This window comes from Strix aluco, chromosome W (genome assembly GCF_031877795.1).
Source record: "Strix aluco isolate bStrAlu1 chromosome W, bStrAlu1.hap1, whole genome shotgun sequence".
NCBI classification, from domain to species: Eukaryota; Metazoa; Chordata; class Aves; order Strigiformes; family Strigidae; genus Strix; species Strix aluco.
This window is the reverse complement of record NC_133970.1, coordinates 15,686,441-15,712,391: the sequence shown is the minus strand read 5'-3', so window position 1 is coordinate 15,712,391 and position 25,951 is coordinate 15,686,441. Positions and strand designations below refer to the sequence as shown.

The window sequence follows — 25,951 nt, the reverse complement described above, 5'->3', positions numbered from 1 at the left end:
GTTCCTGAAATATTTGGAGTTATAAGAGTAAATGTCTTCTGCTGCTTTCTCTTTCAAGCAAATAAACATTATGCCTTTACTTTGAGCTTTTCCTCATAATTCACCCAGTCCTTTTAGAGTTGACATAGAATAAATAATAGTTGAAGACCTGTCTGCCTTCTCTTTCTTCATGAGTAAGTTCTCTGTAACTCCAGTAATATTAATTGACTCACATATCACTATTGTGTCACAAGACAGTTAGCCTTAGAGATATTGAAAATCAGTAGGACTCTGTGGCATGAGTGAATAGTAAAGATTATGTGCTGGTAATCTTACTCAGTTTGAGTAAATCCCTTATTCCACTGATGAAAAAGTCCCCTTGAATAAGGAAAGTGGAATCTGACACTAAGTTAAAGGCCTCAGGATTTAGCCTAGTATTTTTAACTTTGAATTTGGCATTCTGTAATGGAACAATATGTGTTACTCATTCTCATGCAATAAATACTAAAAAATATTCTGCTGTATTTTTGTAGTTACCAAGCTTGTATTGTGTAATAAACTGTAAAAGTATTTTAAAAACAATATAGTGTTAATAAATTCCATATTCTAATTACATTCTCTGTGGGTTTTCTGCTAAATTAATTGTGCATTGCCTATTTTCAAAAGCATATTTGTATTCTAGCAAGTAGAAAAGATTTGTAGAATTTGGTATTTTAATATAACTTCAGAAATGTGTTTATGGTGCAATTGTACATTTCTGTTAAGTTCTACAGAAAATGAACACTATGTATTCTCATGAACCGCTCACATGGACATAAGGACCATAATGAAAGCATACAAAATAATAAGAGAAGACAAATCAGGTATTGCCATTAACACATCTCCTATTCATGAACGAGGGGATATTTGGCTATACAGTATAATACTAATAAGATTTAAATATATCACTATCCTGTGCAATACATAAGCTTTACTGAAGGCAGAAGTTCGAAGGGATTCAGAAAAGCATATGTATATTCAATATTTATATCTACAAAAATATAGATGCTGATGAAACATGAAAATATATTACTGTATTTATAAATAATTAAGTTAGGCAGATTTAAGAGGGACTAACACACACACTTCACAGTATCAATCAACCGCTACCTGATGTCACTAGGAAAAAACTTACCGTGTTAATCAACAGCTATTTTCTATGGGCTTTGTTAAAATTTTCTGTGAAGCCTTTCATACTAACAATTATCAGAGGCAAGATTCAGGACTAATCAAACTTATCTGGCATGATAATTCCTATGTTCCCATGAAAATGATGGCTTCTGTACTGATAAATCAATGGGGTTTCCAGTTTCCATATATGACCTTTCTTAACATTCTCATTTGAAAGCATACCCTACAGACATTTTTCAGTCACTGTAATTCTAGTATATGCCTAACTTGACCAAAATAAGTCTATCCCCCTTCTCAAGTTTGATTTAAGTGTTTTCCACGGGATTTGACAGAGTATAAGAGCATTCATGTTACATATCCTTTTCCAAAATAAGCATATCCACATGCCAAAATCACCACTTATACACGTTTTTAACAGTGAATAATTTACTCCTGGGGATGTAAAGATCCTTACCTGTTCTCTAAATATGTCATATATAAACCCAAACATGTAAAAGGGTAACAATATAAATCTGCAGTGCAAACTTACACATAACCATAACCATACCCATCTTTTAAGTGTTCCTGTGAGATAAGACAGGAAAATATATCCTTACTATTTATGATCTAATTTATTAGTCACTGCTGCTGAAAGCTGGAGTATGGGAGCAGAGACCCACTGCATTGTCTTCCCCCTACCGATCAGTGGCAATTCTTCCCCTTCCCTGATACAACATGCTGGAGGAAAGCAGGCTAAAGATGGGTCTGGGTGAGAAGGTCAGCTGCACCAAATTTATTTTTCAGTTGTCCAGTTTAGAGGATGAGACTGTAGACAAAAATCTATCTTTATATGAACCATCCACACTCCTGCATTTTATAACTTCAGTTTATGGAAGATACTCCAAATTTTAGCCATAGAAGTAATAACTTGGGCATAGAATGATTTGTCATCAACTGCAGAATTGTAGAGATAACACCTACTAACCTACATATTGGACTAATATGATGAACATTATAGAAAAACATATTGTAATTAGTTCTAGTTTTGAACAAAAGACAAATTATTTCTTTTTGCAAATAGTAAAGGGGGGGGGGAGCATAAATAGCATCTGATTGTGCTCTTAAGTTCCATGCTATAGCTTACTTGCAATGACACCCTTCAACAGATTAACTACATCATTGCTTTTAAGTATTAATTGCACAAAAGAAATACACAAAATAGTGGAAAATGAGCCAAAAGAAGGATAATAATCTTCAATTATGACAAACAGTAACAATAAATTGAAAAAAAACCCACAAAACAATAGATCTAGGCTTACACACATAGCAACACAGAGATTTTTAAGTCCTCTCCTTGAACACATTACATGTGATAAATAATATACAAAATGTTTAAAGACTTTTGTGGTTACTTACAGAAGATATTTAGCAAGCAAAAAGCCAGTAGCAGTCACTGCCTGGTGTCTCATATCCCTGTCATTCAATGTATTTATTTTTTCATGCAATAATCTTGATCTTATTTTCAGTAACACTGAGATGTCATCTATATTAATTACCAAATATATAGAGAGCCTGGCTATGGGGTCTATTGTATTATTAAGGCATAAGAAAAGAATAACAGGCAATTTTTGAGAAAGGAATCTGTGTGTTATTAACTCTCAATGTCACAAATACAGCTCAGCAATTAAAAGGCTCAAAAAAGTTCAAATTGTACCAGTGATTTCTGTGCCAAGGTCCACCCAGAATGTGACTGTGAATCATCAGTGCCTGGAAAAAAAAAATAATAAAATCCTGGTCTTGCTGACATCAGGGAGTTTTGCCGTTGCCCTGGCTGCTGGACCAAACTTCAGAGCTCTTAGAAGAGGCTCAGACTCCTCTTCATCCCAAAACTAAATCAACAAACTTCCTCTCACTCTAGTCAAACATGAAATTAAAAATCACTAACTTCATTCTGGTTTCTTAATTAGTATTTTAAGTCTATTAATTTCCATGATCTATAATGGAACATTTCTATAAAGAATTTCTTCAGAAAGTGCTTATTCGCTAATCTGATTTATTAGTACTTGAAGAGAACGGGGAATTATCTTGAGAAGGACTTCTGCCAAATCTATGTTCTATTTATAAATTATTTTTATTTTTTAAATGAAAGGCTTTAGTAAGCCCAGCCAAGGGGTTATGATGCAATACAATCTCCATGCTCCAATGGCTCTTCTCAGACAAGAACACTAAAACCCTGTCCATTCATCATATGAAGAAGTTCTTGTCTATGCAAATTTTAAGGGGCTAGTACTATCTGGATTGTTCTCCACATATTCTGTTTTATATTTAAGAATTTCTTGCAAAATGCCTTGTAGTCAGCCAGGGTATTCCAGTTCAGTTAACTAAGCCATTAAAACCAAAGCCATATTGGCTGTGAACCTTGTTTCATACTTACAATTCTGTTATGTCTCACAGTGGGAGCTGAAATAGCAAATTATCTCCTCTAACACTGCTACTTATTATTGCCTGTCCTTATATAGATTTTGCCAAGTTAAGCTCAGAGTTTACAGATCCAATAGCCTTTGACCATACTTCTTTTCATGCCTGTACAGGCATAAGTACAGCCCTTGGCAAAGATGACATTGTACGATTCTGTCACTTCAAGGCTCTTAAAACTTGAAGATGCACAAGTCCAACATAACTAATTTAATCTAAAACACAAAGTTAGAATACTGAAAAAAGTTTGTAAGTCATTCAAGAAACCAAATACTCTCTCTCTCATTTGAGACAGGAGAAAAAGATCCTTGATATTACAATTACTCTGTTAGAATTTGTGTGGCTTTTGGCTAATTTATACTAAGAAGTAAGTTAAAGAAAGCTAAGGCTATGAATTGGACACTCATTTATAAATATCCATTTTATTTCAATTCTCTTCTAAAAAGAGGTCTTAAGGAAAAAAATACAATTTAAAATATGTGTAAATTTGGCTGTAAAAACCAAACATATAAGTTAAGTTGAACACAGTGTAAGAAACAAGCCTTTTTTTTTTTAATTAACAACATATTTACAAGTTCATAAAAAACAATTGAACTGGAATAGATGTTTTGTGTTTGTCACCAATATTTTATTGTAAATGGTAACTTGCACGCTTTAGAAGAAGAAAAGAAAAAGTTCATTATATATAGCCTTCATACAGGTTACTTGACTATACACAAGGCATAATGATCATAACACAGCCTAGTCTCCATAATAATTTGTGCACAAAAAGACACCAGACATTATGAGAACATTACAGTGAAATGACATCACAAGTTGTAAGGAACTGAAGTAATGCCTCAAACATTCATCAACACAGAAAACCTCAAGGACAAGCTGTGGCCTTTGTGATTAGTCTAAGGAACGTCACCCAAGGAAGCAGGAGTGTATCGAAGGATGCACCCCCCACTCCCTTGCAGTTGTATTGACAAACTCCTTAGATAAGCCTCAAAGGGGAGAAACATGGACTGAGTGAAACCAAATGTTTCTCATCAAGCACAAGGGCCACTAATCACTGGCTCCATTGTGTAAGCCCAAAGAGGTGACAAGGCCTGATAAGAGGTGAGCATTTCTGCCCCAGAAGACAGATGACTGCTCAAGAAGCAGGAAATCAGCAATAATCTGTGGGAACCGAGGGAGAAGTAAAGGCAGAAGGGCGAGCACGACCACCGACTCAATTGGACGAGGGGGTTGGTGCACCCCATTCACCCTCAATGCATGTGCAGAACCCATGCTCCACTTTTTTCCTCGTCTCTCATGGAAATGAGTTTGTGGAATACCTGCCCTTCCTTGTCTAGTATGCTAATCAGCTGATAAGATGAACTTAAAAGGCGACAGAAAACTGCTGTGTGTGCACCCACCACCCAAGATTGCCCGACCTGAGACAACGCTGGATCCAGGGGTGGTGAACCGGATTTCTTTGATTCTCTCCTTTCTTTTTCTTTTCTTTCCTTTGTTTTCTTTCTTATAGATTTAAAAGAGACCACATTGCTTATTATCCTTTTCCAAGTTTAAGCCATTTCTACTGCAAGTAAAACATTTTAACCATTTGGTGTCGTTTTGCCTTAATTTAACCCGAGGGGATCACAGAACCTTTGCTACTCTCTGGGCTCCCAGTCCAGGTTGTAACACAAGTCCAGTGATAAGTCAGCATAATACAAAACATATTGATCTACTGCAAATGACATTGTTTTTAAAAAACAAAAATAAGCCTTTATTCAGTAGCAACTTAACCAGAGTCTGATGCAGAGATTTGTTGTGTAGTTATAAGTCTTTTAAGGGAAGCAACCTTTGCAGATAAGTTTGTTCTGCCCTGCTTCAAATACAGGTTCTCTGATTCAGAGATATTGAAGATACTGTCTTTTATTTCAACAATTTCATTTTTGCAACCACTCTGAATTCTTACATTGAGTTCCTTTTGATGCCAGAGTTCTGGTTTGAGAGACCAATCTTGGATATTAGTCAGTTGAACTGAGAAAGGAGTACGAGAAGAATGCACCAAGTTTTGTGCAGTGTGTTTTTCAAGCTCAACATGTCTTTTTGATGACATATCAATAGGTGATGATAGTTTCTGTGCAGCATCATAGTCATTATCTACTGCTTCCATTTTAACTTGCATGACTTTGGCTTTAATTCGAAGCTTGTGAGGCAAAGCTGAAGAATTCACTTCTGGAACTTTAACTGTTGCACGAATATTTTTATGTTCAACTGGGGAATGGATTGGACCCTTAGGAACCTGCTGTTCATCTTCTCCATCAGATGACTTTCCAACTGCACTGTCATCAGTTTCTGAAGTTCTGTGGGAATTACTGGAGGACCTATTGACTTGTAACAGAGGAGGAGAATGTGAATATATGTTAAAGGTAGTTCCCCTGTAGTGTGGATATATGGATGCTTTCTGTGAACTTCTGTCATCTCTTGGCTCTCTCTCTAATTCCATGGGCTCCTCTTTTATAATCTGGAACTTATTTTCAGGACTTCTGCAGTTGTTTTGCATACAACTTGATTGAGTATGCTCTACTGATGATATTTCAGACATTTCAGACATAGAGCTTTGAGGAAAATGTTTAATGACAGAAATACAACTGCTATCAACTATAGATGGTTCATGTTCATCCACAAATGAGTTAATAATTGATTTGGAACTTTGATAATCTTGGAAATACACAGCTGTTGAGCTACTGAGTTTCTGTATCTCTTGGGCATAGGCTGCAGAAGTAATTAAGCCAAACTTTAGCTTCAAAGAAAGCAGCTCTGCCTTCAAAGTGGCATTCTCCTCTCCCAGTGCAATTAGTTTGTTCTCTAAGACAAGGTCATTCAGTCGTCGTTTTTCACGAGATCTTTTAGCAGCTTCATTATTTTTCCGCCTTTTCTCCCAATACATAGCATCTTTCTTTTCATCTGGAATGAATTCTCGCTTTCTCCGGCAAGCTGAAGATTTGCTTTTTCCACTACTTGCTTCAGTGCGTAGTATCTCCTCATTTGTAGACAATTCTTCAGACACTTCTGCTAAAGTAGACTTAAGTACCATGATTTTGTCCACATTGCTACTTGTGTCAACAGGTCTGTGTTCCTTTTTAAGGGTCTGCATTTTTCTCAGCTGCATCAGAAACAATTTGTAATAGATCTACAATGAGCAACAGAGTAAACTATTTCCCCGGTACTTCTCATACCACAACTTAATGCAGTACTTTGAAATCCACACATATTCTACCTTTTGTTTTATATTCTCAAACAGAAGTGTCTAGATCCAATTTTCTTGGCAGAGGTGATGAGAATCTTCTAAATAACCTTCAATAAATAAAGAATTTGATTACTGTTTAGGACTTGCTGGTTTGAGGCATTTAAAAGTAACTTTCAATAAAAATCTTAGATTAGCATTTGATTCATTAAAACTGCTGTAATATGAAGGAAGCCTGACACTGAAACAACTGATATTCTAAACTTTATGATACCTAGGTAGTAGATTTGCTTCCAAAACAAATACAATATGATCCAAGGAAAATGAATTTAAAAAAAGTATATATTTGAATTTTGATCTGACAATAATGTTACAGAACTTTCCATAATATCAGTGACCAACTTAAACTTAGTACTTAACACTGCTGAACACTAGACATGTTGATGAGCAGCACTGGAAAGTATCTTGTCCTTCCAAATTAAAACATCTCTTCAGAAAACAGCTGTGGTGCATGATTTGGCAATGCTATATATTTGGGTCCTCCACAGATTAAAAATAACATAGGCGGATTTAGAGAAGCTAGAGTGCTTTCTATTGTCTTAAAACAACACTTCTATCCATAAAGTTATTAAAATTATATATATATATAAAATGTGTGCTGTTTTAAAAATCCCTTTTTGATCAATCATATTGAAACAAACAAATTGACTCAACAGTAAAGTTTGTACTGTTAAGCAGGTATTCTTTATTAGCAGCGCTGGGGTCGCCCTGGGGATTCTCCACCATCGGGGCTCCCAAGAACTAGCAAGGGACATCGGTTTACATACACACAAATCATACATATTCATTACATTTCCTGGAAAGGGGTGTCTTATGATAATGAGTTCCCAGAATTCATTTACATAGTCTGAGCATGTGTAGTAAAAATAGAGTGAGGGTCTTCGGTGGTCGAGGGAAGAAGTAAGTAGTCTTCTTCACGGTGTTCGCCAGTTGACCTTCTTTCCAGAGCATGTGCTGTGAGGTAAAGTCCAGGTGTCTTCTTCCTAAATCAGCAAAATCATCCTCCCTATAATAGGGTCTTTGTGTCCCTTTGTTCGGGTCCCCCTTATATCTTAGTTTGCCCATTCTAGGAGTTGGCCAAGTGTCCACTGAAGGCCTTGAGTCTGCTCTCAGTGATTTACATAGGGAGCCTAACGAGCGTTTTAATCTTACCTAAACAGACAAAGAGGCCTAGGGAAACAGTTAAGGAGTCAGGAGTCCTTGAGAAACAAATGAAGCAAAACACAAGCAAAGCTTTGAAACAAATGAAGCAAAACACAAGCAAAGCTTTCATACATCAGTTTAGTCTTAATAATTGTCAGAAAATCATTTGTTTGAGCCCTGTCAGAAATTAATTTGTTTGAGCCCTTTCAATATCATTTCAAACTAGTAAATGCACACATAATTCTGGCAAATACAGAAGCAACATGTTTTCTCTTAAATAAGACTGTTCCAGGACAAGAACTATGTCTTTGTATCTATCTATGGTCTCCAGCTCAAAGTGATGCCACTTTGGTATCTGTCCAACACTACAATTTAGGGAAGATATTAGTAATGATAGTAACTAGTAATAATGAAGAGCAGAAAGTGTTTTTTTCGAAACACATGCAGACCATGGGCATAGCTCATCAGTATGATCTTCTATTTAATCAATGAAAATTCAATTGCAAGTTCAAAGAGTCTCATGCAGCCAGATACTGGTGTTGACCTACACTTAAAATCCAACAAGCTGTAGAGTTCATGTCCTTTGCTTCATGGGCCTTCTACAGTTTGGGGCATTCGAGGGCATAATCTGCTTTTTTTAGCACTGGTAACTCCTGTTTTGGCCAGTGTCCCTCCTGTACACATTGTTCCTGGCACAAGTAGAATGAACAAAGAATTGGTAGCTTGTAAGTCTACAGCAAATATAAGTGTGTATCAAAACAATGGTGATTTTGCATGCAGCATTCAACTCTGCTTCCAGCCAGAGTACATCAGTAAAGTAGTCAAGACAAAAGTGTAAGCCACATGTTTTATGTCAGTCTTACTGGTTTGATATTTATGTAATTAGTTCTAATGCCATTGCTTTAGTCAGCTAACAAAACAATAAAGTTCTAGCTCTTTCCACATATTCCCTGAACACTTTTATCATGGTAACTGAAATTGCTGCTTTACAAACAGGACTCAAAGCCCTAGTTTGTTAATAGTTCTCCATGTGGATCAGCCCAATACTGAGTCTGTAAAATTAAATTACATCTGATGATAATGGTAAAATGTCTTCAATAAAAATGGCCATTTTACTTCACTTGCATTTTATAATTCCACTGGAAAACATCAGTATTTACACGTAAATTAATGTAAAGATTCCTCTGATTATATTTCAAATTCCAATATTTCCCCTTATGATTAATTTTTCAATTGCTTTATCACTCCCTCATAAAATATTATAAAACCAACATTTAATAGTACCTTACATTAGTCATTATTAAAGATTTTTTTTGTTGTTGCTTGATGTTAATGACATTGCATGCCAATGTAACAGTGTAATAACACTCGACCCTATCAATTACAGATCCAGTCTTGCTCCCACAGCAATTTTGCTATTGGCTTCAATAGAAGCAGGATACAATCCCAGATTCAAATATTAATGAGACTTCCATAGAATTCATACCATTTAAGCAAGAAATTACATATGCAGAAATCAGGAAAATTAAATTTATCCATATCAAAATAGTACATTAAGAATTTGACCCCGGGGGCTTGCGTATTCAGATTGTAATACTTGAAACGTGTCAAAGGCTTGTGACTCAGTCCTTCAATCTTGCCTCTGTTCTTTGTAATTTAAGTCAGTTCTGCTTTACAACACACACATAGGTCTCCACACATACATACATGTTTCTCCAGAGTAACTGCAAATTATTATTTGTATTTATCATAATAATTCACATTATCTCCAAGCTTAATTTTTCAAAACGTATTCTGTAATGAGATATCTAATTATTTAATTATGTTGCTCTAACGTTTTGATAGAAATTCTACAAAACTAAATTAAATCACATTTCAAGCAGTCAGATGCTTTCAAACAAACCACTTTTGCAAAGCTGTGTCTACAAAATTTACCTCAGTCCTTAAAAAAAAGAAAAATAAATGCAAAATAACTTCCCATTGTAAAGAACCATGCATTTATCACTGTCTTTTTAATAAACAAACAGCTCAAACCACTATGTAAAAACAATAAAGGCTCACATTGATATGTCTGCACATATTTCTAGTTGTTGTTTTCCATGTTCCACATATGTGTCATTAATTATATTATTGCTAGCATTCTGTCAAAGGTTATGTATTTTAAAAATTTGTTCACTGTTGTGGTTTAACCCCAGCCAGCAACTAAGCACCACACAGACGCTCGCTCGCTTACTCCTCCCCACCACCTCCGGTGGGACGGGGAGAACCAAGAACAAGTAAAACTCATGGGTTGAGATAAGAACAGTTTAATAACTGAAATTAAAAAATAAAATATAATAATAGTAATGAAAATGAAAATAACAAAAAGAGAGTGAAATAAAACCCAAGGAAGACAAGTGATGCACAATGCAATTGCTTATCACCTGCTGACCGATGCTCAGCAAGTCCCCAAGCAGCAATCTGCCCCTCCCAGCCAACTCCCCCAGTTTATATACTGGGCATGATGCCATATGGCATGGAATATTCCTTTGGCCAGTTTAGGTCAGCTGTCCTGGCTGTGTCCCCTCCCAACTTCTTGTGCTCCTCCAGCCTTCTTGCTGGCAGGGCATGAGAAGCTGAAAAATCCTTGACTTAGTGTAAGCACTACTTAGCAACAGCTAAAAACATCAGTGTGTTATCAACATTATTCTCATACTAAATCCAAAACACAACACTGTACCAGCTACTAGGAAGAAAATTAACTCTATCCATCCTAGACGAAACCAGGACATTCACATACCAGGGCTGGTATAGAATCTGCTCATAGATACCCAAACATGACCAGTTTGTACTCTGCAATTTGAAAAATTGAATAATATATTTTGTACTTTCTATCTACAAAGCATTTTTAAAACATTTGCTAACTACCTCAAGACTTTTATGAGGTACAGAAATAATATTATGCACATACAGGGTAGGAAACTGAGTTTAATTTTAGTTGATGGATACACAGCCTAACTAAACACTGCTTAAACATTTTGGAGCTACTCTACCACTACTGCTTTTCATAGACAAAAAGTATGCCATGAAATTCTGCACCTTTCATGTCTATAATAATAAAGAAATACTCTTTAACTGAGGATGTGGCCTCCAAAGCCCAAACCAACATCTAATGAAATCATCCAACGTACTCTTTCTTGCCATATATCTAGCACCTTCAGTGAAATTCTGTTCCTGCTGAAGAAAAACTTTGATGCCAACTCCACTGGAATAGTGATATTATCCCTAGATCTGTGGGCAAGAGGGTCTAGGCAATGGGGAGCAAATGAAGTTCAAACTTTCTGGAAACACTATGTAACTGGATGTTATGCTATTATAGGCTATCCAAAGTCAAAGAAGGAAACAAAATTTACAATACCAGTGTTACCACCAATTACTGCTGAATCCATTACAACAACATGGAGAAATACAGAACTATTGCTTCTGCGTTAGGGTTCCCTTATCTTACAATTTAATAGGCATTTTAAGTGTTTATGGTTCCAGGATCAACATGTAATTAGGTCAGTAGAACACTGATGATGATGATGCTTCATACAAGGTGATGCATTTTTGATAAAATGTTGATTTTCTTTGTCTTATTGAAAGAAAATCATGGTAGGTGTCTACACAATATAATTTCTGCAAACATCAAGAATCATTCATTTATTATGACACTTTTCAATCAAATATAAAAAACTGAATAAGCTCATCATGGCACTTGGAATACTATTGCATTTTCATATTACCCAACTCCAAGTTGTATCCAGAAAGTGGATGTGATATGTAATTTATATAAAAGACTTTTATTGTTAGGAAAATTAGTTAAGTTACTGTTTATCCTAATAACTACAAATTAACTCATGAAAGTATAGTTTTCTTTCCAAAGGCAAAATCCACAAATTATGAAAGTAAAATTATTGTTTGAAGAGATCTAATCACATGTCAAAAATAGCTGTTCCTCAGAAAGGTCAGTCAAGGTTAATGGGTGCAAATTCAACCTATATTTCCTTCAACTTGCCTAGAAAGTTGGAATAATTCCATTGGACCTGTTCAATTTGTCCAAAACCAGGAAAAACTTTAAATATTTATATAAAGTAATATATAAATTATCTTTGCTTCTCTGAATTTTAATTATATGTATATATCATGCCATTTTATTTAAATATCACATCACTTGTGTGTTGGGTTTGTGTGTAGCAGGGGTTTTGGTAGCAGGGGAGGGAGCTACAGAGGTGGCCCCTGTGAGAAGGTGGCCGCACCTCTGTGATAACATATTTAAGAAGGGGAACCAAGGAGGAGGAGTGAGGGAAATACCTATCCAAATACCAAGGTCAGTGGAAGAAAGGATGGGGAGATGCATCAGAACAGAGACCCCTCTGCAGCCCATGGTGAGAGGGCAGGCTGTGCCCCTGCAGCCCATGGAGGTCCACAGTGGAGCAGATGCCTACCTGCAGCCCATGGAGGACCCCACACAGGAGCAGAAGGCTGGGACTCTGAGGGAAGCCCGTGCTGTAACAGTTTGTCGCTGGGAGGATTGCAACACATGGAAGGGACCCATGCTGGAGCAGATTGTGAAGAGCTGCAGCCCTGTGGGAAGGACTCATGTTGGAGGAGTTCATGAAGGACTGTGTCCCGTGAGAGGGACTCCACGCTGGAGCAGGGGAAGAGTGCGAGGAGTCCTCCCCCTGAGGAGGAAGGAGTGGCAGAAAAAACAGGTGATGAACTGACCGCAACCCCCATCCTCTGCCCCCCTGTGCCACTCAAGGGGTGAAGGTAGAGAAATTGGGAGCAAAGCTGAGCCTCGGAAAAAAGGGAGGTGTGGGGGGAAGGTGTTTTTAAGATGTGGTTGTATTTCTCACTGTCCTACTCTGATTGATAAATTAGTGGTGGTGATGTTCAAATTAAATTGATGTTCTTTTTCTTCCCCAACTGAGTCAGTGACCATAATGGGTGAGTCATCCCTCTCTGTCCTTGTCTTGTGGCCTGAGCCTTTTGTTGTATTTTTTCCTCCCCATCCCTGAGGGGGAAGGGGTGAGGGAGTGGCTGCATGGTGCTCAGTTGCCCTCTGGGCTTAAACCATGACACTTGAATGTAGGAAAAACTAGATTGCGCAAAGCAATAACTTAATAGCAACAGTGTTCTGCAAGTAAAATCTCAGCATCCCTAATTTGATATACTGAAATTCATGACTTTGTTTTATTGTTTTCCCCTAATTAAGGGCCACAAAACAAAACCACCAAATCAAATGTTAATTATTCTGACAAATAGCTTTCTCTTATTGAACTCTTTCACGTGGGTACAAATGATGTTGCAAAAAGAAGTCCAAGATCAATCAAAAGAAACTTCAGAGCCCTGGGAAGAATGCTAAAAACTTCAGGAGCACAGGTACTGTTTTCCTCAATCCTCCCAATAATGGGGGGAGACTTTGGAAGAAACAGGAGAACCCGAGACATAAATCCCTGGATCCAGGACTGGTGCCTGTGCATGGAAGGGCCTTCTAGACAAGGTATGCTGGGGCGTGATGGGATCCACCTGTCCTGATAGGGAAAACGCGTCTTTGGGCATAAGCTGGTGGGGCTGATCCAGGGACCTTTAAACTAGAATAGATGGGGGAAAGGGATCCCAACAGGAATGCAGTAGGTAAGTCAAGGGATGGCATGGCATCACCTGAGGGTGGCAATATTAGTGGGAACATTTACACTGCTCATAGGAGCACAGAGGGCTCAGGAGCATATCTGAAATGCTTGTACACCAACACACTCAGTATGAGAAACAAACAGGATGAACTGGAATTGTTAGCCAGCTCCCAGAGCTACGATATCATGGGTGTTAGTGAGACTTGGTGGAATAAGTCTCATGATTGGAGTGCTGGGATGGAGGGCTATAGGTTGTTAAGGAGGGATAGATGGCAGGCGAGATGGAGGTGTCGCACTATATGTAAGGGAGATGTTTGATTGTACAGCCCTTACAGTTAATGATGATGTGGTTGACAGTCTCTGAGTGAGGATTAGGGGGATGGAAAACACAGGAGATGCTGTAGTGGGAGTCTTCTACCAATTGCCCAGCCAGGATGTAAGCACTGATGAGTTATTCTATATGCAATTAGGAAAAATTTCAGGATTGGTAGCCCTCATCCTTATGAGATATTTCAGCTTCCCAGGCATCAATTGGGAATACCATACTGCTGAGATGAGCAGGTCTGGGAAATTCTTGTCACAGGTACTCAGTGACCCAACTAGGAAAGATGCCCTCCTAGATTTGTTGTTTGTTAATAGAGAAGGACTTGTGGGGTATGTGATAGTAGGTGGCTGTCTTGGCCACAGTGATCATGTAATGGCTGAGTTTAAAATTTTTGGTGTAATGAGAAAAAAAGATCAGCAGAGTTGCTACCCTGGACTTCAGGAGAGCAAACTTAAAGCTACTCAGGGAGCTACTTAGCAGTGTCCCCTAGGAATCTGCTTTTGAGGGCTTCTGAGGGAGTCCAAGAGTTCTGGTCAGTTTTTAAGAACTACCTTTTAAAAGCACAGGCACAGGCAATCCCATTGTGTCATAAGTCAAGCAAGTGGGGCAGAAGACCAGCTTGGCTTAACAGAGAAATCCTCGTGGAGCTCAAGAGGAAAAAGAAATTGTATGATCTCTGGAAGCAAAGTCAGGTTCCACAGGAAGATTACAGAGCCATGGCTCGTCTATGCAGGGAGAAGATATGAAAGGTCAAAGCTCAACTAGAGTTGAAACTGGACAGTGTTGTGTCAGAAAACAAGAAGGGATTTTTAAAAGTATTTTAATAGTAAGAGGAGGTCTAAAGAAAACATTGGACCAATACTTGTTGAGGATGGACTCCTGACAAACAGGAATGAAGAAAAAGCAGAGGCAGTCAATGCGGGTTTTTGCCTCAGTCTTTAATAATACTGATAGACCTTGGGCTGCCCAGTCCCCTGCATCAGAGGACCACAAGTGTGGTGTCCTGGTTTAACCAGGATAGGGTTAAGTTTCCCCAGCAGTGGGGGGGGAGCTCTAGCCGGGTTATTCAGATACCATGCCGACGTCACATCCTGGCAGGTCACATTTTCCTGGCGCGGGAGCGCGGTGCACTCGTGGTTTTGTACATCGTGCTTCAAACTGCTGTATTTGGTAGCTATTTTGCTCTGTTCATTGCTATCACTATTACTGTTATTGTTGTTGTTGGTTGTGTTGCTATTGCACTGTTGTATTAAACCTCTCCTTATTTCAGTCTTGGGGCTTTGTATTTCACTCCCTTTGTGGGGGAGGGGCAGCGGCCGCGTGGTCTCAGACCCCGGCAGGGGCTAAACCACCACATGTGGGAACAGTGACTTTCCGTTTGTGGACACTGAAATTGTAAGGGACCAGCTGTACCAGATGAATGTTCACAAGTCCATGGGGCCTGATGGGATTCATCCCAGAGTACTGAAGGAACTGGCAAATGTTATGGCAGGACTCCTCTCCATCATCTACCAAAGGTCTTGGGAGTCTGGGGAGGTCCCTGACGACTGGAAGCTAGCCAGTGTTATATGAATTGAAAAGAAGGGCATGAGGGAAGACCCAGGAAACTACAGACTGGTTAGTCTAACCTCAGTACCTGGAAAAATTATGGAGAAGATCATACTGGGTGCTACTGAAAGGCACTTAAAGACAACGCAATCATCAGGCACCAGTCAACATGAGTTCACAAGGGGAAAGTCCTGTTTAGCTAATTTGATATCCTTCTAGGATAAGGTCACCCATCTAGTGGATAAAGGGAAAGGGGTGGATGTAGTTTTTCTGGATTTTAGTAAGGCTTTTGCTACTGTCCCTCACAGCATCCTTCTGGACAGGTTGTCCAACTGTGGGATGAGCAGGTTCATGGTGCGCTGGGTGAAGACCTGGCTGAAGGGCAGGGCTCAAAGGGTTGTAGTGAATGGGGCTACATCTGGCTGGCAGCCAGTCACTAGCAGTGTGCCTCAGGGCTCAATTCTAGGGCCAGTTCTGTTCAATATTTTTATCGATGATCTGGATGCAGGAGTTGAATGCACCATTAACAAGTTTGCTGATGATACCAAACTGGGAGATGCTGGTGACTCTCTTGAGGGACAAGAGGCCTTGCAGAGGGATCTGGATAGATTGGAGCATTGGGCAATGATTAATGGCATGAAATTTAACAAGACCAAATGCCGGATTCTGCACCTGGGACAGAGTAACGCTGGACACAAGTATAGATTGGGAGAGGAGTGGCTGGAGAGCAGCCCTGCAGAAAGGGATCTGGGGGTGCTGGTTGACAGCAGGCTCAATGTGAGTCAGCAGTGTGCCCTGGCAGCCAAGAGGGCAAACTGCATCCTGGGGTGCATCAAACACAGCATAACCAGCCAGTCAAAAGAGGTGATTATCCTTCTGTAGTTAGCATTGGTGTGGTCTCACCATGAGTACTGTGTGCAGTTCTGGGCTTCACAATTTAAGAAGGATGTTAAGGTACTTGAATGTGTCTGAGGAGAGCAACAAAGCTGGTGAAGGGGTGGAAGGCATGTCCTATGAGGAGCAGCTGAGGACTCTGGGTTTGTCTAGTTTGGAGAAAAGGAGGCCGAGGGGCAACCTCATTGCTCTCTGCAGCTTCCTGAGGAGGGGAAGTAAAGAGGAAGGTGCTGGTCTCTTTTCCCTGGTATCCAGCAACAGGATGCGTGGGAAGGGGTCAAAGCTGTGCCAGGGGAGGTTTAGACTAGATGCTAGGAAGCATTTCTTTACCGAGAGGGTGGCCAAACACTGGAACAGGCTTCCTAGAGAGGTGGTCGATGCCCCAAGCCTGTCAGTGTTTAAGAGGCATTTGGACAATGCCCTTAATAACATGCTTTAACTGTAGTCTTATAGATGTCAAGCACGGACCAGACCTTCAAGCTGATCTAAATTTATATAACTATATTAAAAGGCAGTAGAATTATGTCAGTACATCCCAGCTGATGATTGCATCTTATCATATAAAAACTTAAGTACAAATATATAAAATAAACATTGCCTGTAAAAAATCTTGATCTCTACCGCTTAACTGCAAATGAAATGGAGAAATAGCAATCTTTAGAGTTCTAATCCTGCAAGATAGTCCATAAGGGAAAACTACTGCACGCACAAAGCCTCATTTTCTTTATTGAGAGTCCAAGTGTTCGGTTCTAATCATAAAAGGAGGTTTTGCAGGACTAGCATCTATATTGCTTACTGCTGTGAAGTCATCTCTATGGCAAAAACTGGTTTATTATTTAAATACTTTGGGGACAGAACTGAAAGCTACACCAAGATGTGGCAACTTACAAAAAAAAGGAAAAATATTTTAAATAAGGCTTTCTTTCCAACAGAAAATAAATAGATTTATATATGTGACCAGATTCAGTCTCAGAGTATGCTAACTTGGACATGGATCAATTCAACATGTGAATTAGAAAAAAAAAAAAAAAAAAAAACCAAGGTCCAATGCTAATCCATTTCAGGTATACCTTTAAAACCAAAAAGTTTTCAGAAACATTGCTTCGATTACATTTTGAATCACATCCAAGTATGCCCTTGTTTACACAGTCTTATTTTTGACAGTCATCACCATCAGTATTAGACAGTTACAAATGTCTTGTTTGAAATTCCTCCCCCCCAAACACTGTAAAATAGTAACACTGAAATCAACTGTCATTTTGTCATAGAATGGGACACAGGAACTTGTGGGTTTACACATCCTAAGCACATTTATATCTCATAACTGACTGTTATAATCATGACAAGGTCACCTAAAAGAGTCAATTAAGCTGAGGAGTCAGATACATTGCTTAACAGGGTGTAATAAGACTCAATTGTACACATTGTTGCATCATAGTAATGTTATAACAGCAGCAAGATTGCTGTCTGGAAAAGGAAACTATTGCATAAACATAGTTTGCACAACTATTTGTTAAAATAAGTCAATTTAGAATGAGCTAAAAGTTTATTTTATTTATGAGCTTTATTTCAAGATAAAGGATTGAAAAAAGCAACAGAGTACTGATCTTTTCTAGACTGTGCATTCCTTTTATTACAATAGATAGAATGCACATATGTTCTACAAGTTTCAGCCAAAGCATGGAAAATACTGTTCCTTCTTAGGATAAAATAAGCTGTGAAGAGGTCATGTAAGTTCCTATTGCTCATGGGAAGACTCTTAAGCTTTTTGACACCTTTCAAATCAGATCCTTTAAAATAAATGAATTCCAAAAGAAACTTGAAGCCTTGAAGACAAATTCAGGAAGCTGGATATTTTGAAAGCTAGTTAACAGTCCTTTAGAGAATAAGATGAGTTAAAAATAGAAAACAAATAAGAATGGAAAATAAGGCAAATAATTTTACAAACTGTTAATACTTCAACAGACAAATAAAGACATCTGCAATGTGAGAACTCAAAATTATATATTTGGTACTGCAAATGATATTAAGGATCTTCAATCAGTAAACCTTGATTTGGTTGGTTTAAATCAGGTCTTTGGAACAAAACCTGAAGCCTTATTCATTCAAATTTCTTATCTAAGTTAACATTTTAATTGAACAAGGATGGTAAAACTAATGCCCATAGCAATATTTTAAAGTGGGGTCTGGACTGAATTAATTACTGAGAACAAAGATGACTCAAAGTAGGTCTCTTACTGTGGGAGTCTGCTATAGACCCCCCAACCAAAGCAGTGACGTGGACAAAGCCTTCTATAAACAGTTGGGAGAAATCTCGCGGTCACTTGCCGTTGTTCTTCTGGGGGACTTTAACCTCCCGGGTATCTGCTGGGATCACAACACAGCAGAGAGGGAACAATTCAGGATGTTCCTGGAATGTGTGGAGGATAACTTCGTCATACAGCTGGCGAGTGAGCCGACCAGGGAAGGTGCCCTCCTGGACCTGCTTCTTGTGAACAGGGAAGAGCTTGTGGGGGAAGTAAAGTCTGGAGGCTGTCTAGGGTGCAGTGATCAGGAGATGATTGAGTTTTCGATCCTTGGAGAAACAAAGAGAGGGGTTAGTAAAACTGCCACCTTAGACTTCCGGAGGGCTAACTTTGACCTGTTCAAAAGACTGATTAACAAAATCCCGTGGGAGGCTGCCTTGAAGGATATGGGAGTCCAGGAAGGCTGGACATACTTCAAGAGGAAAGTCTCAAAGGCACAGGAGCAGGCTGTTCCCACGTGCTGAAAAACAAGCAGGCGGGGAAGGAGACCGGCCTGGCTAAACAGGGACCTTTGGCTGGATCTCAAGAACAAAAGGAGAATCTATCGCCTTTGGAAGAGGGGCCAGGCCTCTCATGAAGACTATAAAGATGTAGTGAAGTTATGCAGGGAGAACATTAGGAGAGCCAAAGCACAGCTAGAGCTCAACCTGGCTACAGCTGTTAAAGATAATAAAAAATGTTTCTATAAATTCGTTAACAGCAAAAGGAGGATTAGGGAAAATCTCCCTCCTTTATTGGATGCAGAGGCAAACATAGTAACAAAGGATGAGGAAAAGGCTGAGGTGCTCAGCGCCTACTTTGCCTCAGTCTTTAGCAGTGGAACTGGCTGTTCCCTGGACACCCAGACTCATGAGCTGGGAGATGGGGAGGGGAAGCAGAATGAGGTCAGCACAGTTGAAAAGGAAGTGGTCAGAGACCTGCACTGGTGAGGCCACACCTTGAGTATTGTGTCCAGTTTTGGGCACCTCAATACGAGAGAGATATCGAGGTGCTGGAGCGAGTGCAGAGGAGGGCAACGAAGCTGGTGAAGGGCCTGGAGAACAGATCCTATGAGGAACGATTGAAGGAGCTGGGACTGTTCAGTTTGAGGAAGAGAAGGCTGAGGGGAGACCTCATCACTCTCTACAACTACCTGAAAGGACATTGTAGAGAGGTTGGTGCTGGTCTCTTCTCACAGGTGATTAGTGGCAGAACAAGAGGGAACGGCTTTAAACTGCAACAGGGGAGGTTCAGACTGGACATTAGGAAAAAACTTTTCACAGAAAGAGTGGTCAGACAGTGGAATAGGCTGCCCAGGGAGGGGGTGGAGTCACCATCCCTGAATGTGTTTAAGGGTCATTTAGATGAGATGTTGGGGGATATGGTGTAGGGGAGAACTTTGTAGAGTAGGGCTGATGGTTGGACTCGATGATCCCAAGGGTCTTTTCCAACCTGAATGATTCTGTGATTCTGTGATATATACTAGTGAGCACAATGAAACTGAGTGCAATCATTCAAATTACAAGGACAACAAAAATATAGATTTTTTTAAAAAAGCCCACAGTTACTCCAAACAACTTTACTATGGAAAAACAGTACTTAACCCCAACAATCAAGTAGCAGAAAAGTTTGTGCATGTTATCAAAAATATCACCTTTAAAAAAAAAATAAAAATGTTAATGTTACTACCTACAACAGTTATACTGAACATACCACCATGGTTGTGATACTAAATTTTCACTTTGGAGGGTTTAGTCAAAAACACAGTGATTTTGGTTTCATCTACTTAGAAGACTGTTTTAGGTGTGCACACACACAAATTGCCTCATATTTAAAGACAAGTTATCATCAGCAACTTTCAAGGTAGCCTTCTGTCAAGGACAGAGCACAAGATGACCCCAGAACACGGGACTTGCAGCCACAGCTTTTGCTACTGAAATGTCAAAATTACTTGCCAACAACAGAATTGGGCAATGGCCAGTTTTCATTGTGGTTTAAGGAGAAATCCTAAATATTCAGATCGGAGGGGTTGGGAGGGGAGGATTTCTACTGCCTATCTGTGAGCCGTACCCTTCCTACAGTGGCACCCAACCTGTGGCAGTGGGGCACGGCCGAAATCACTGGGGAGGGGGGTTCCTCTGGGCCGCTGAGCTGGTAGTGGGAGGGGACACCTGCCCACGGGGAAACCCTCGGGAAGGGAGCTCGGGGCTCTCTCTGATTCGCCCTGACTGAAAGCGGCGGTCAGACATGACATCCGCCCCACCGCTACTCGCCCTGCGGTCCCGCCGCGCTCCGGCCCACCGACGCCCCCACAAGGGGGAGACGGGCGGGGCGCGGCGCGGCGGCGAGGCGCCCCCCTACATGACCGGTGGTGCATGCGTCCCGGCCCGCTATGTTCAAAGCGGCCCCGCACTATCACCCCTCCTGACCTCGCAAGCCTCTGCCGCCGTGTCTGCCCCAGCCCCAAGAACGGTGGGGCGCGGCAGTGCCCTCAGTCCTCGCCCGCTGACGCGCGGACGTTCGAATGGCCCCAGCAGGAGGACACAGCAACCTCCACGCCCCGTGTTCTGCAAGTCCTCGGGACGGTCAGAGCCGCCGGGGCGCGGGATCGGGACCCCCCTGCCCCATACCAGCACTGCTGCAATACTCCCTTCAGTAGCATTCCCCGTGACCCACAGTGCACGCATTCTGGTGGTGATCATGCACCAACTAACTGAAGATTAGTGCTACCGAGAATGTCATACTGACCTACTTCTGCTTTTGTTGTGTGTCACACTAAAATGCCCAATCTCATGGGACTGGGGTACTCCTCTGCCCCCTAGGCCTGGCATTACTTCTTCACCTGAGCCCACTGCAGCTGTCAGGACACAGGCAGGCCATCTCACTTCTTTGGTGCTGTTGACATTTTCTTAAATTAATTCCTCTCTTAAATTACATGATCCCCTCTTTTAAAAAGGTGACAAGTAAAAGCTAGTACCAAAGAAATTGTTTAGTGTCTAGGTAAAATGTCTTCCTAAAAATACAGCCTTATCAAAAGGGCTCTGAAACCATGGAGTTATAAATCCAAACAAATAGCCTTGAACGTCTATATGCACAGCTCTGGAGAAAAGACCAAGAATAGCACATGAAGCCACAATTGCCAAAATGTGATAGGGCTAAATATAGATTAACACAAATTTCATTTTAGGGTACACAACACACGGTCAGCAAGCATGACTTACCTCCCCACTTACCCAGTTGTCTACTTTCCTTATTAAATGTACTTTAACAAAATCTGTTAGTTACATTTTTAAGCACAATTGTCCCAGTTTCTTTGTAGCAAGATTATAAAATCGCATAATTAGCTCCTTCTTCCTAGCCTGACTGCCAGCAAATTCTGTGGTTACATAATGCAACATTTCCAGGAACTATTATGTGATTGGTCCTGCAGAGTCTGAAAAACAGCGACAAAAGTGTCGAAAAAGGCTTGGGCAAACACAGCCTAGCAAAACACGGGGGCTGTGGGGCAGACTGCTACCATTAATTCAGTTTGCCCACAAACAACATCCCTCAACACCGTGTGAAAATGGGATCTCTCCCGCGGCCTCTGACAATCCATCGGTAAAAGACTCCGATTTTTCTCATAAACGCACAAAAGGGTTGTAATTAACGACCTAATCCTTAACTGTGCACCGAAATTACCATGGCCTTTCATACTCACGCACACATCGTGCCTGCTACCTTCAGGCGCCAAGCCCCGGCACTGACACGCCAGCAAAACGTTATACACACACGCACGCAGCAAACAAATCTGCACCTACACACGCGCGCCCCACCCCCACCCCCACCCCAGGCTCCCGCACATTTCGCCACTCCAAGCGCGCATTCCTACCTTCGGTGCAGCACGGTAAGCGGAGCATGCCCTGCACCTGGCCGAGGCGAGGCGGATAAGGACGAGCAAGCAATCAGCGTCCCACTTGTTCAGGAGCACAGCAACCCGGAGTGAGTAAGGGAGCGTAAGGCAACACGAAAGGATGTATGTTAGTAGGTCAGAACTACGCACGCACGCTCGCTCTCTCTCGTTCTCCCCCCTCCCCCCTCCTCCTCCTCTCTCTTTCTCTCGGCAGGCCGGCCGGTCAGTCAGCTGCAAGTGACAGCAGGAACACCCCAATCCACGCCGATCACTCGCGGGGGGGTGGTCAATGGAGGTTGCCGGGGGGCGGGGCCGGACACCCCGACCCTTGCGCCGCTGGGGCTGTGTGTGGTACAGTAGGTCTACGTGCTGGGTATTGCATAACCCTCCAGGCGGGGGGCAGCGCGCGGAAGGGGGACGGGGATGACATTTACGTAATCGCCCCTGGCGAGCCGTGGCAGCGTGGAAGGGGGTGTTCTTTCCAACGTTCTGCAGAAGAGGTGTGGCTTGCACGGTGGGCTTCTTCTGGACCAGGGCCACGAAAGGCTTGGTGCTCTGTGGGGGCCACAGCGGGCTGGTGAGCAGCTGTGTACGTGGAGAGGGCCTCTGCCCTTATTCCGAGGAAGATTTATGCAGAGGTTTGAGTGCTGTCAGTTTTATTGTCAGGGAAAATTAATTGAGCTATAGCTCTCACAGCCTTACAGTTTACTTGGTATATAGTGTAATTCCATTATATCTGACCAGAGCATAAAAATAAAAATCTCTGATCTGGCAAAAGCATCATTTCAAAGTAATTGCATAAGAATGAAAAACTGTTTCTAAGGCACATATCTACCATCTAGCCATGGAATATGGGTAATCCTCCAATTAATTATACTTAATCTTTGACTCACAAACAAAATAAATAAAAGAAAGAGAAATAAATAAAAAAGCTTGCTGAAGATATGCTGGCTCAGTGTTGATATGTTCTCTGCTGTTACACCACTTGACATTTTGTGCTATGAGCTACAAAGCTTACACTGTATGCATCAAAGAGTACAGCCAGTGTTTTCTTTTACTGATCTTCAAGGATGAAGGGTTTTACTGTATTTCTTCCACTGACTTCATCACTGCTCTCATACTGTTACCGAAAATCCGGAATAAAGAACTTATCAACACCAATTTGATGCAGATAAGCAGACACTTCTTTATTGACGGCCGGGCGCGCAGGGGAGTGTTCTCACCAACAACGCACGCCAAGCACTAAAATCACTCATCTTATATAGAACTTTTCATATACAATTCCCAAGGACACAGTTTCATACACAAACACAATTCCCAAGGACACAGCTTCATACACAAACACAGTTTCCTTGGCAGGTACTTGTAAGCTGTTATGGTTGTTTCCTCAAGTTTCTATTAATCCTAGACTTTGACAACTACTTGTATTCTCCTGGTCCTATCTATATATTATAAATCAACTTACAGATCAGTTTGTATTTGGTTACCTAGGTTCCAAACGTTTCTACTAAATGATTATGACCAATCTCTTCGGCCTTGGTATGGGACTGTATAGGTGACTCTAAAGCAGCAATCGGTTGCCAACACAAACCACAACAAACAAATTTTACTAAATATTTCTGATGATTTTATATTTCTATTAAATCAAACACAATTTCTTCTACTTATTGGTAAATCGATAACATTTCCCCCCTTTGAAAGTGTTGAATATTATTTCAATACTTTCACATTTTATTAATTTTCATTTTCAAAGTTAGTATTTGTTTCACCATATTTTGGTGGTGGACTGTATCCAGGTGGCATATGTGGTACTTCTCTCATAATCCTTCGGTGTGCTGCAAGTCTATTAATAAACTGTCTTTTAAGACAGGCATAAATTAACATGATCATCACAAAGACAATTAACAGCAAAAACAAGGTCCTGATTAGGGATTTCAGCCAAGAGCTCCGGTTCCATCCTAATCCACTAAAAATCTTTCCCAACCAATCTTCGGACATATCTTCTCGAATCGTTTCTGTTTCCTTTTCGATTTTGCCTAAGAGATCTAGATCATGTTCTACATCCTGAGTCACATTAGGAATATGAATGCAGCAATGATCTGGGCTATCCTTGAGATATCCGCACACTCCATGCTCCTTTAGCAGAAGCATATCTAATGCCATCCTATTCTGGAGTGTCATTCGGGAAGTTGCCTGTAATTGAATATTTAATTCTTTAAATCCTTTCCTTGTGACGTTGGCCAATTTTTCTACTTGTCCTGTTAACTGATAGAGCCATTCTCTGTTTCTATATGAAGCTATAGGGTTCAAAAGGGACTCTAAAGCCCAGCCAATTTTCAATCCTGTTGATGGTTCATTCCATTTGTCATCATCTGTTTCAGATCTCTTGGTTCGTTTTAATCTTAAATCTTCTAAGGGTCCTTTGAATGGCGATTTCTTCCAAATTGGACACAATGTCAGCAGGTCTAAAGTAACTTGTTTCATCTTACCATCTACTGGCAAGTGAGTTGTCCAGGTTCCATCACTTAATGCCCAAACCAAATGTCCTGGACTTTGAATGGTAGATTTCTTACAACTGAAAAAGTATCCTCTCCTGGGCGTGAATATGCTTGTCAAAGTGAGGTTATTATGAAAACCTCAACAGTAACAACCAAACTTCAGAGCAGCTGCTAAGGGAGGAATTCTTTGAATTATTGAGTCTGCGCTGCTGCAATCATATACCTTTTCACACTTCCACCATGGTACTACATGTTCCTTTTCTATTTGTGTAGTACCTTTATCTACTACTGAAGGAAGAATTGCAAGTACACCTTTAATCCAAGTACCGTCCCAAGTAAAACACCAGGGAGTTCTAGCCATGTACTGAAACTGAGAAAATATGGACATCGACCATACAGAATTCCACTGTGCTTGTGTTTGTGTACTTTGACCAGTTTTGTTACATTGCCATTCCATGATGTTTCTACTCACATTGTTTTTAATCTGTTCATCGTATGAACACCACCCTAACAATCCCTGTTCTGGACCTGCTTCTAGCCCTAAACCTAGATGAGTCGTTGGTGTAAACTGATGGTTCAAGAGTTTTAGACAATCTGCCTCTCTGCCCACCGATTTCCATTGTTTTCTGATAACTTTCACCTGTTCTTTCCATTGAGTCACTGGCCTTTGCTCACAATAAGTGGATTCGTTTTTATGTTCCAGGTTGATCAAATTCATAGTTAAAATTCCCCAAGGAATAGATTCACCTACTGCTCTTGGTATTGGCAAACAAGCAGTAATCTGTGTAACATTCTGCAAGTTGGCAAATCCCTTAATCAATCCTAACAT

At 40.5% G+C, this 25,951-nt stretch overlaps 1 protein-coding gene across 2 annotated transcripts; it reads right to left on the bottom strand.

The window, feature by feature from the left end:
- Positions 1-4,203: 4,203 nt before the first annotated feature.
- On the bottom strand, positions 4,204-22,934 carry LOC141917634 (nuclear factor interleukin-3-regulated protein-like). 2 transcript variants are annotated; one of them, XM_074810974.1, is made up of 3 exons: positions 7,726-8,450; positions 6,857-6,933; positions 4,204-6,742 (listed from the first exon to the last, which is right to left on the bottom strand). In XM_074810974.1, the coding sequence occupies exon 3, from the start codon at positions 6,731-6,733 to the stop codon at positions 5,372-5,374; it is 1,362 nt and encodes a 453-aa protein (XP_074667075.1). In that variant the 5' UTR covers positions 6,734-6,742; positions 6,857-6,933; positions 7,726-8,450; the 3' UTR covers positions 4,204-5,371. The 2 variants fall into 2 exon arrangements, with proteins under 2 accessions (XP_074667075.1, XP_074667074.1); XM_074810973.1 differs by lacking the exon at positions 7,726-8,450 and adding an exon at positions 22,604-22,934 and having other exon boundaries at positions 4,204-6,933.
- Between the last annotated feature and the right edge of the window lie 3,017 nt (positions 22,935-25,951).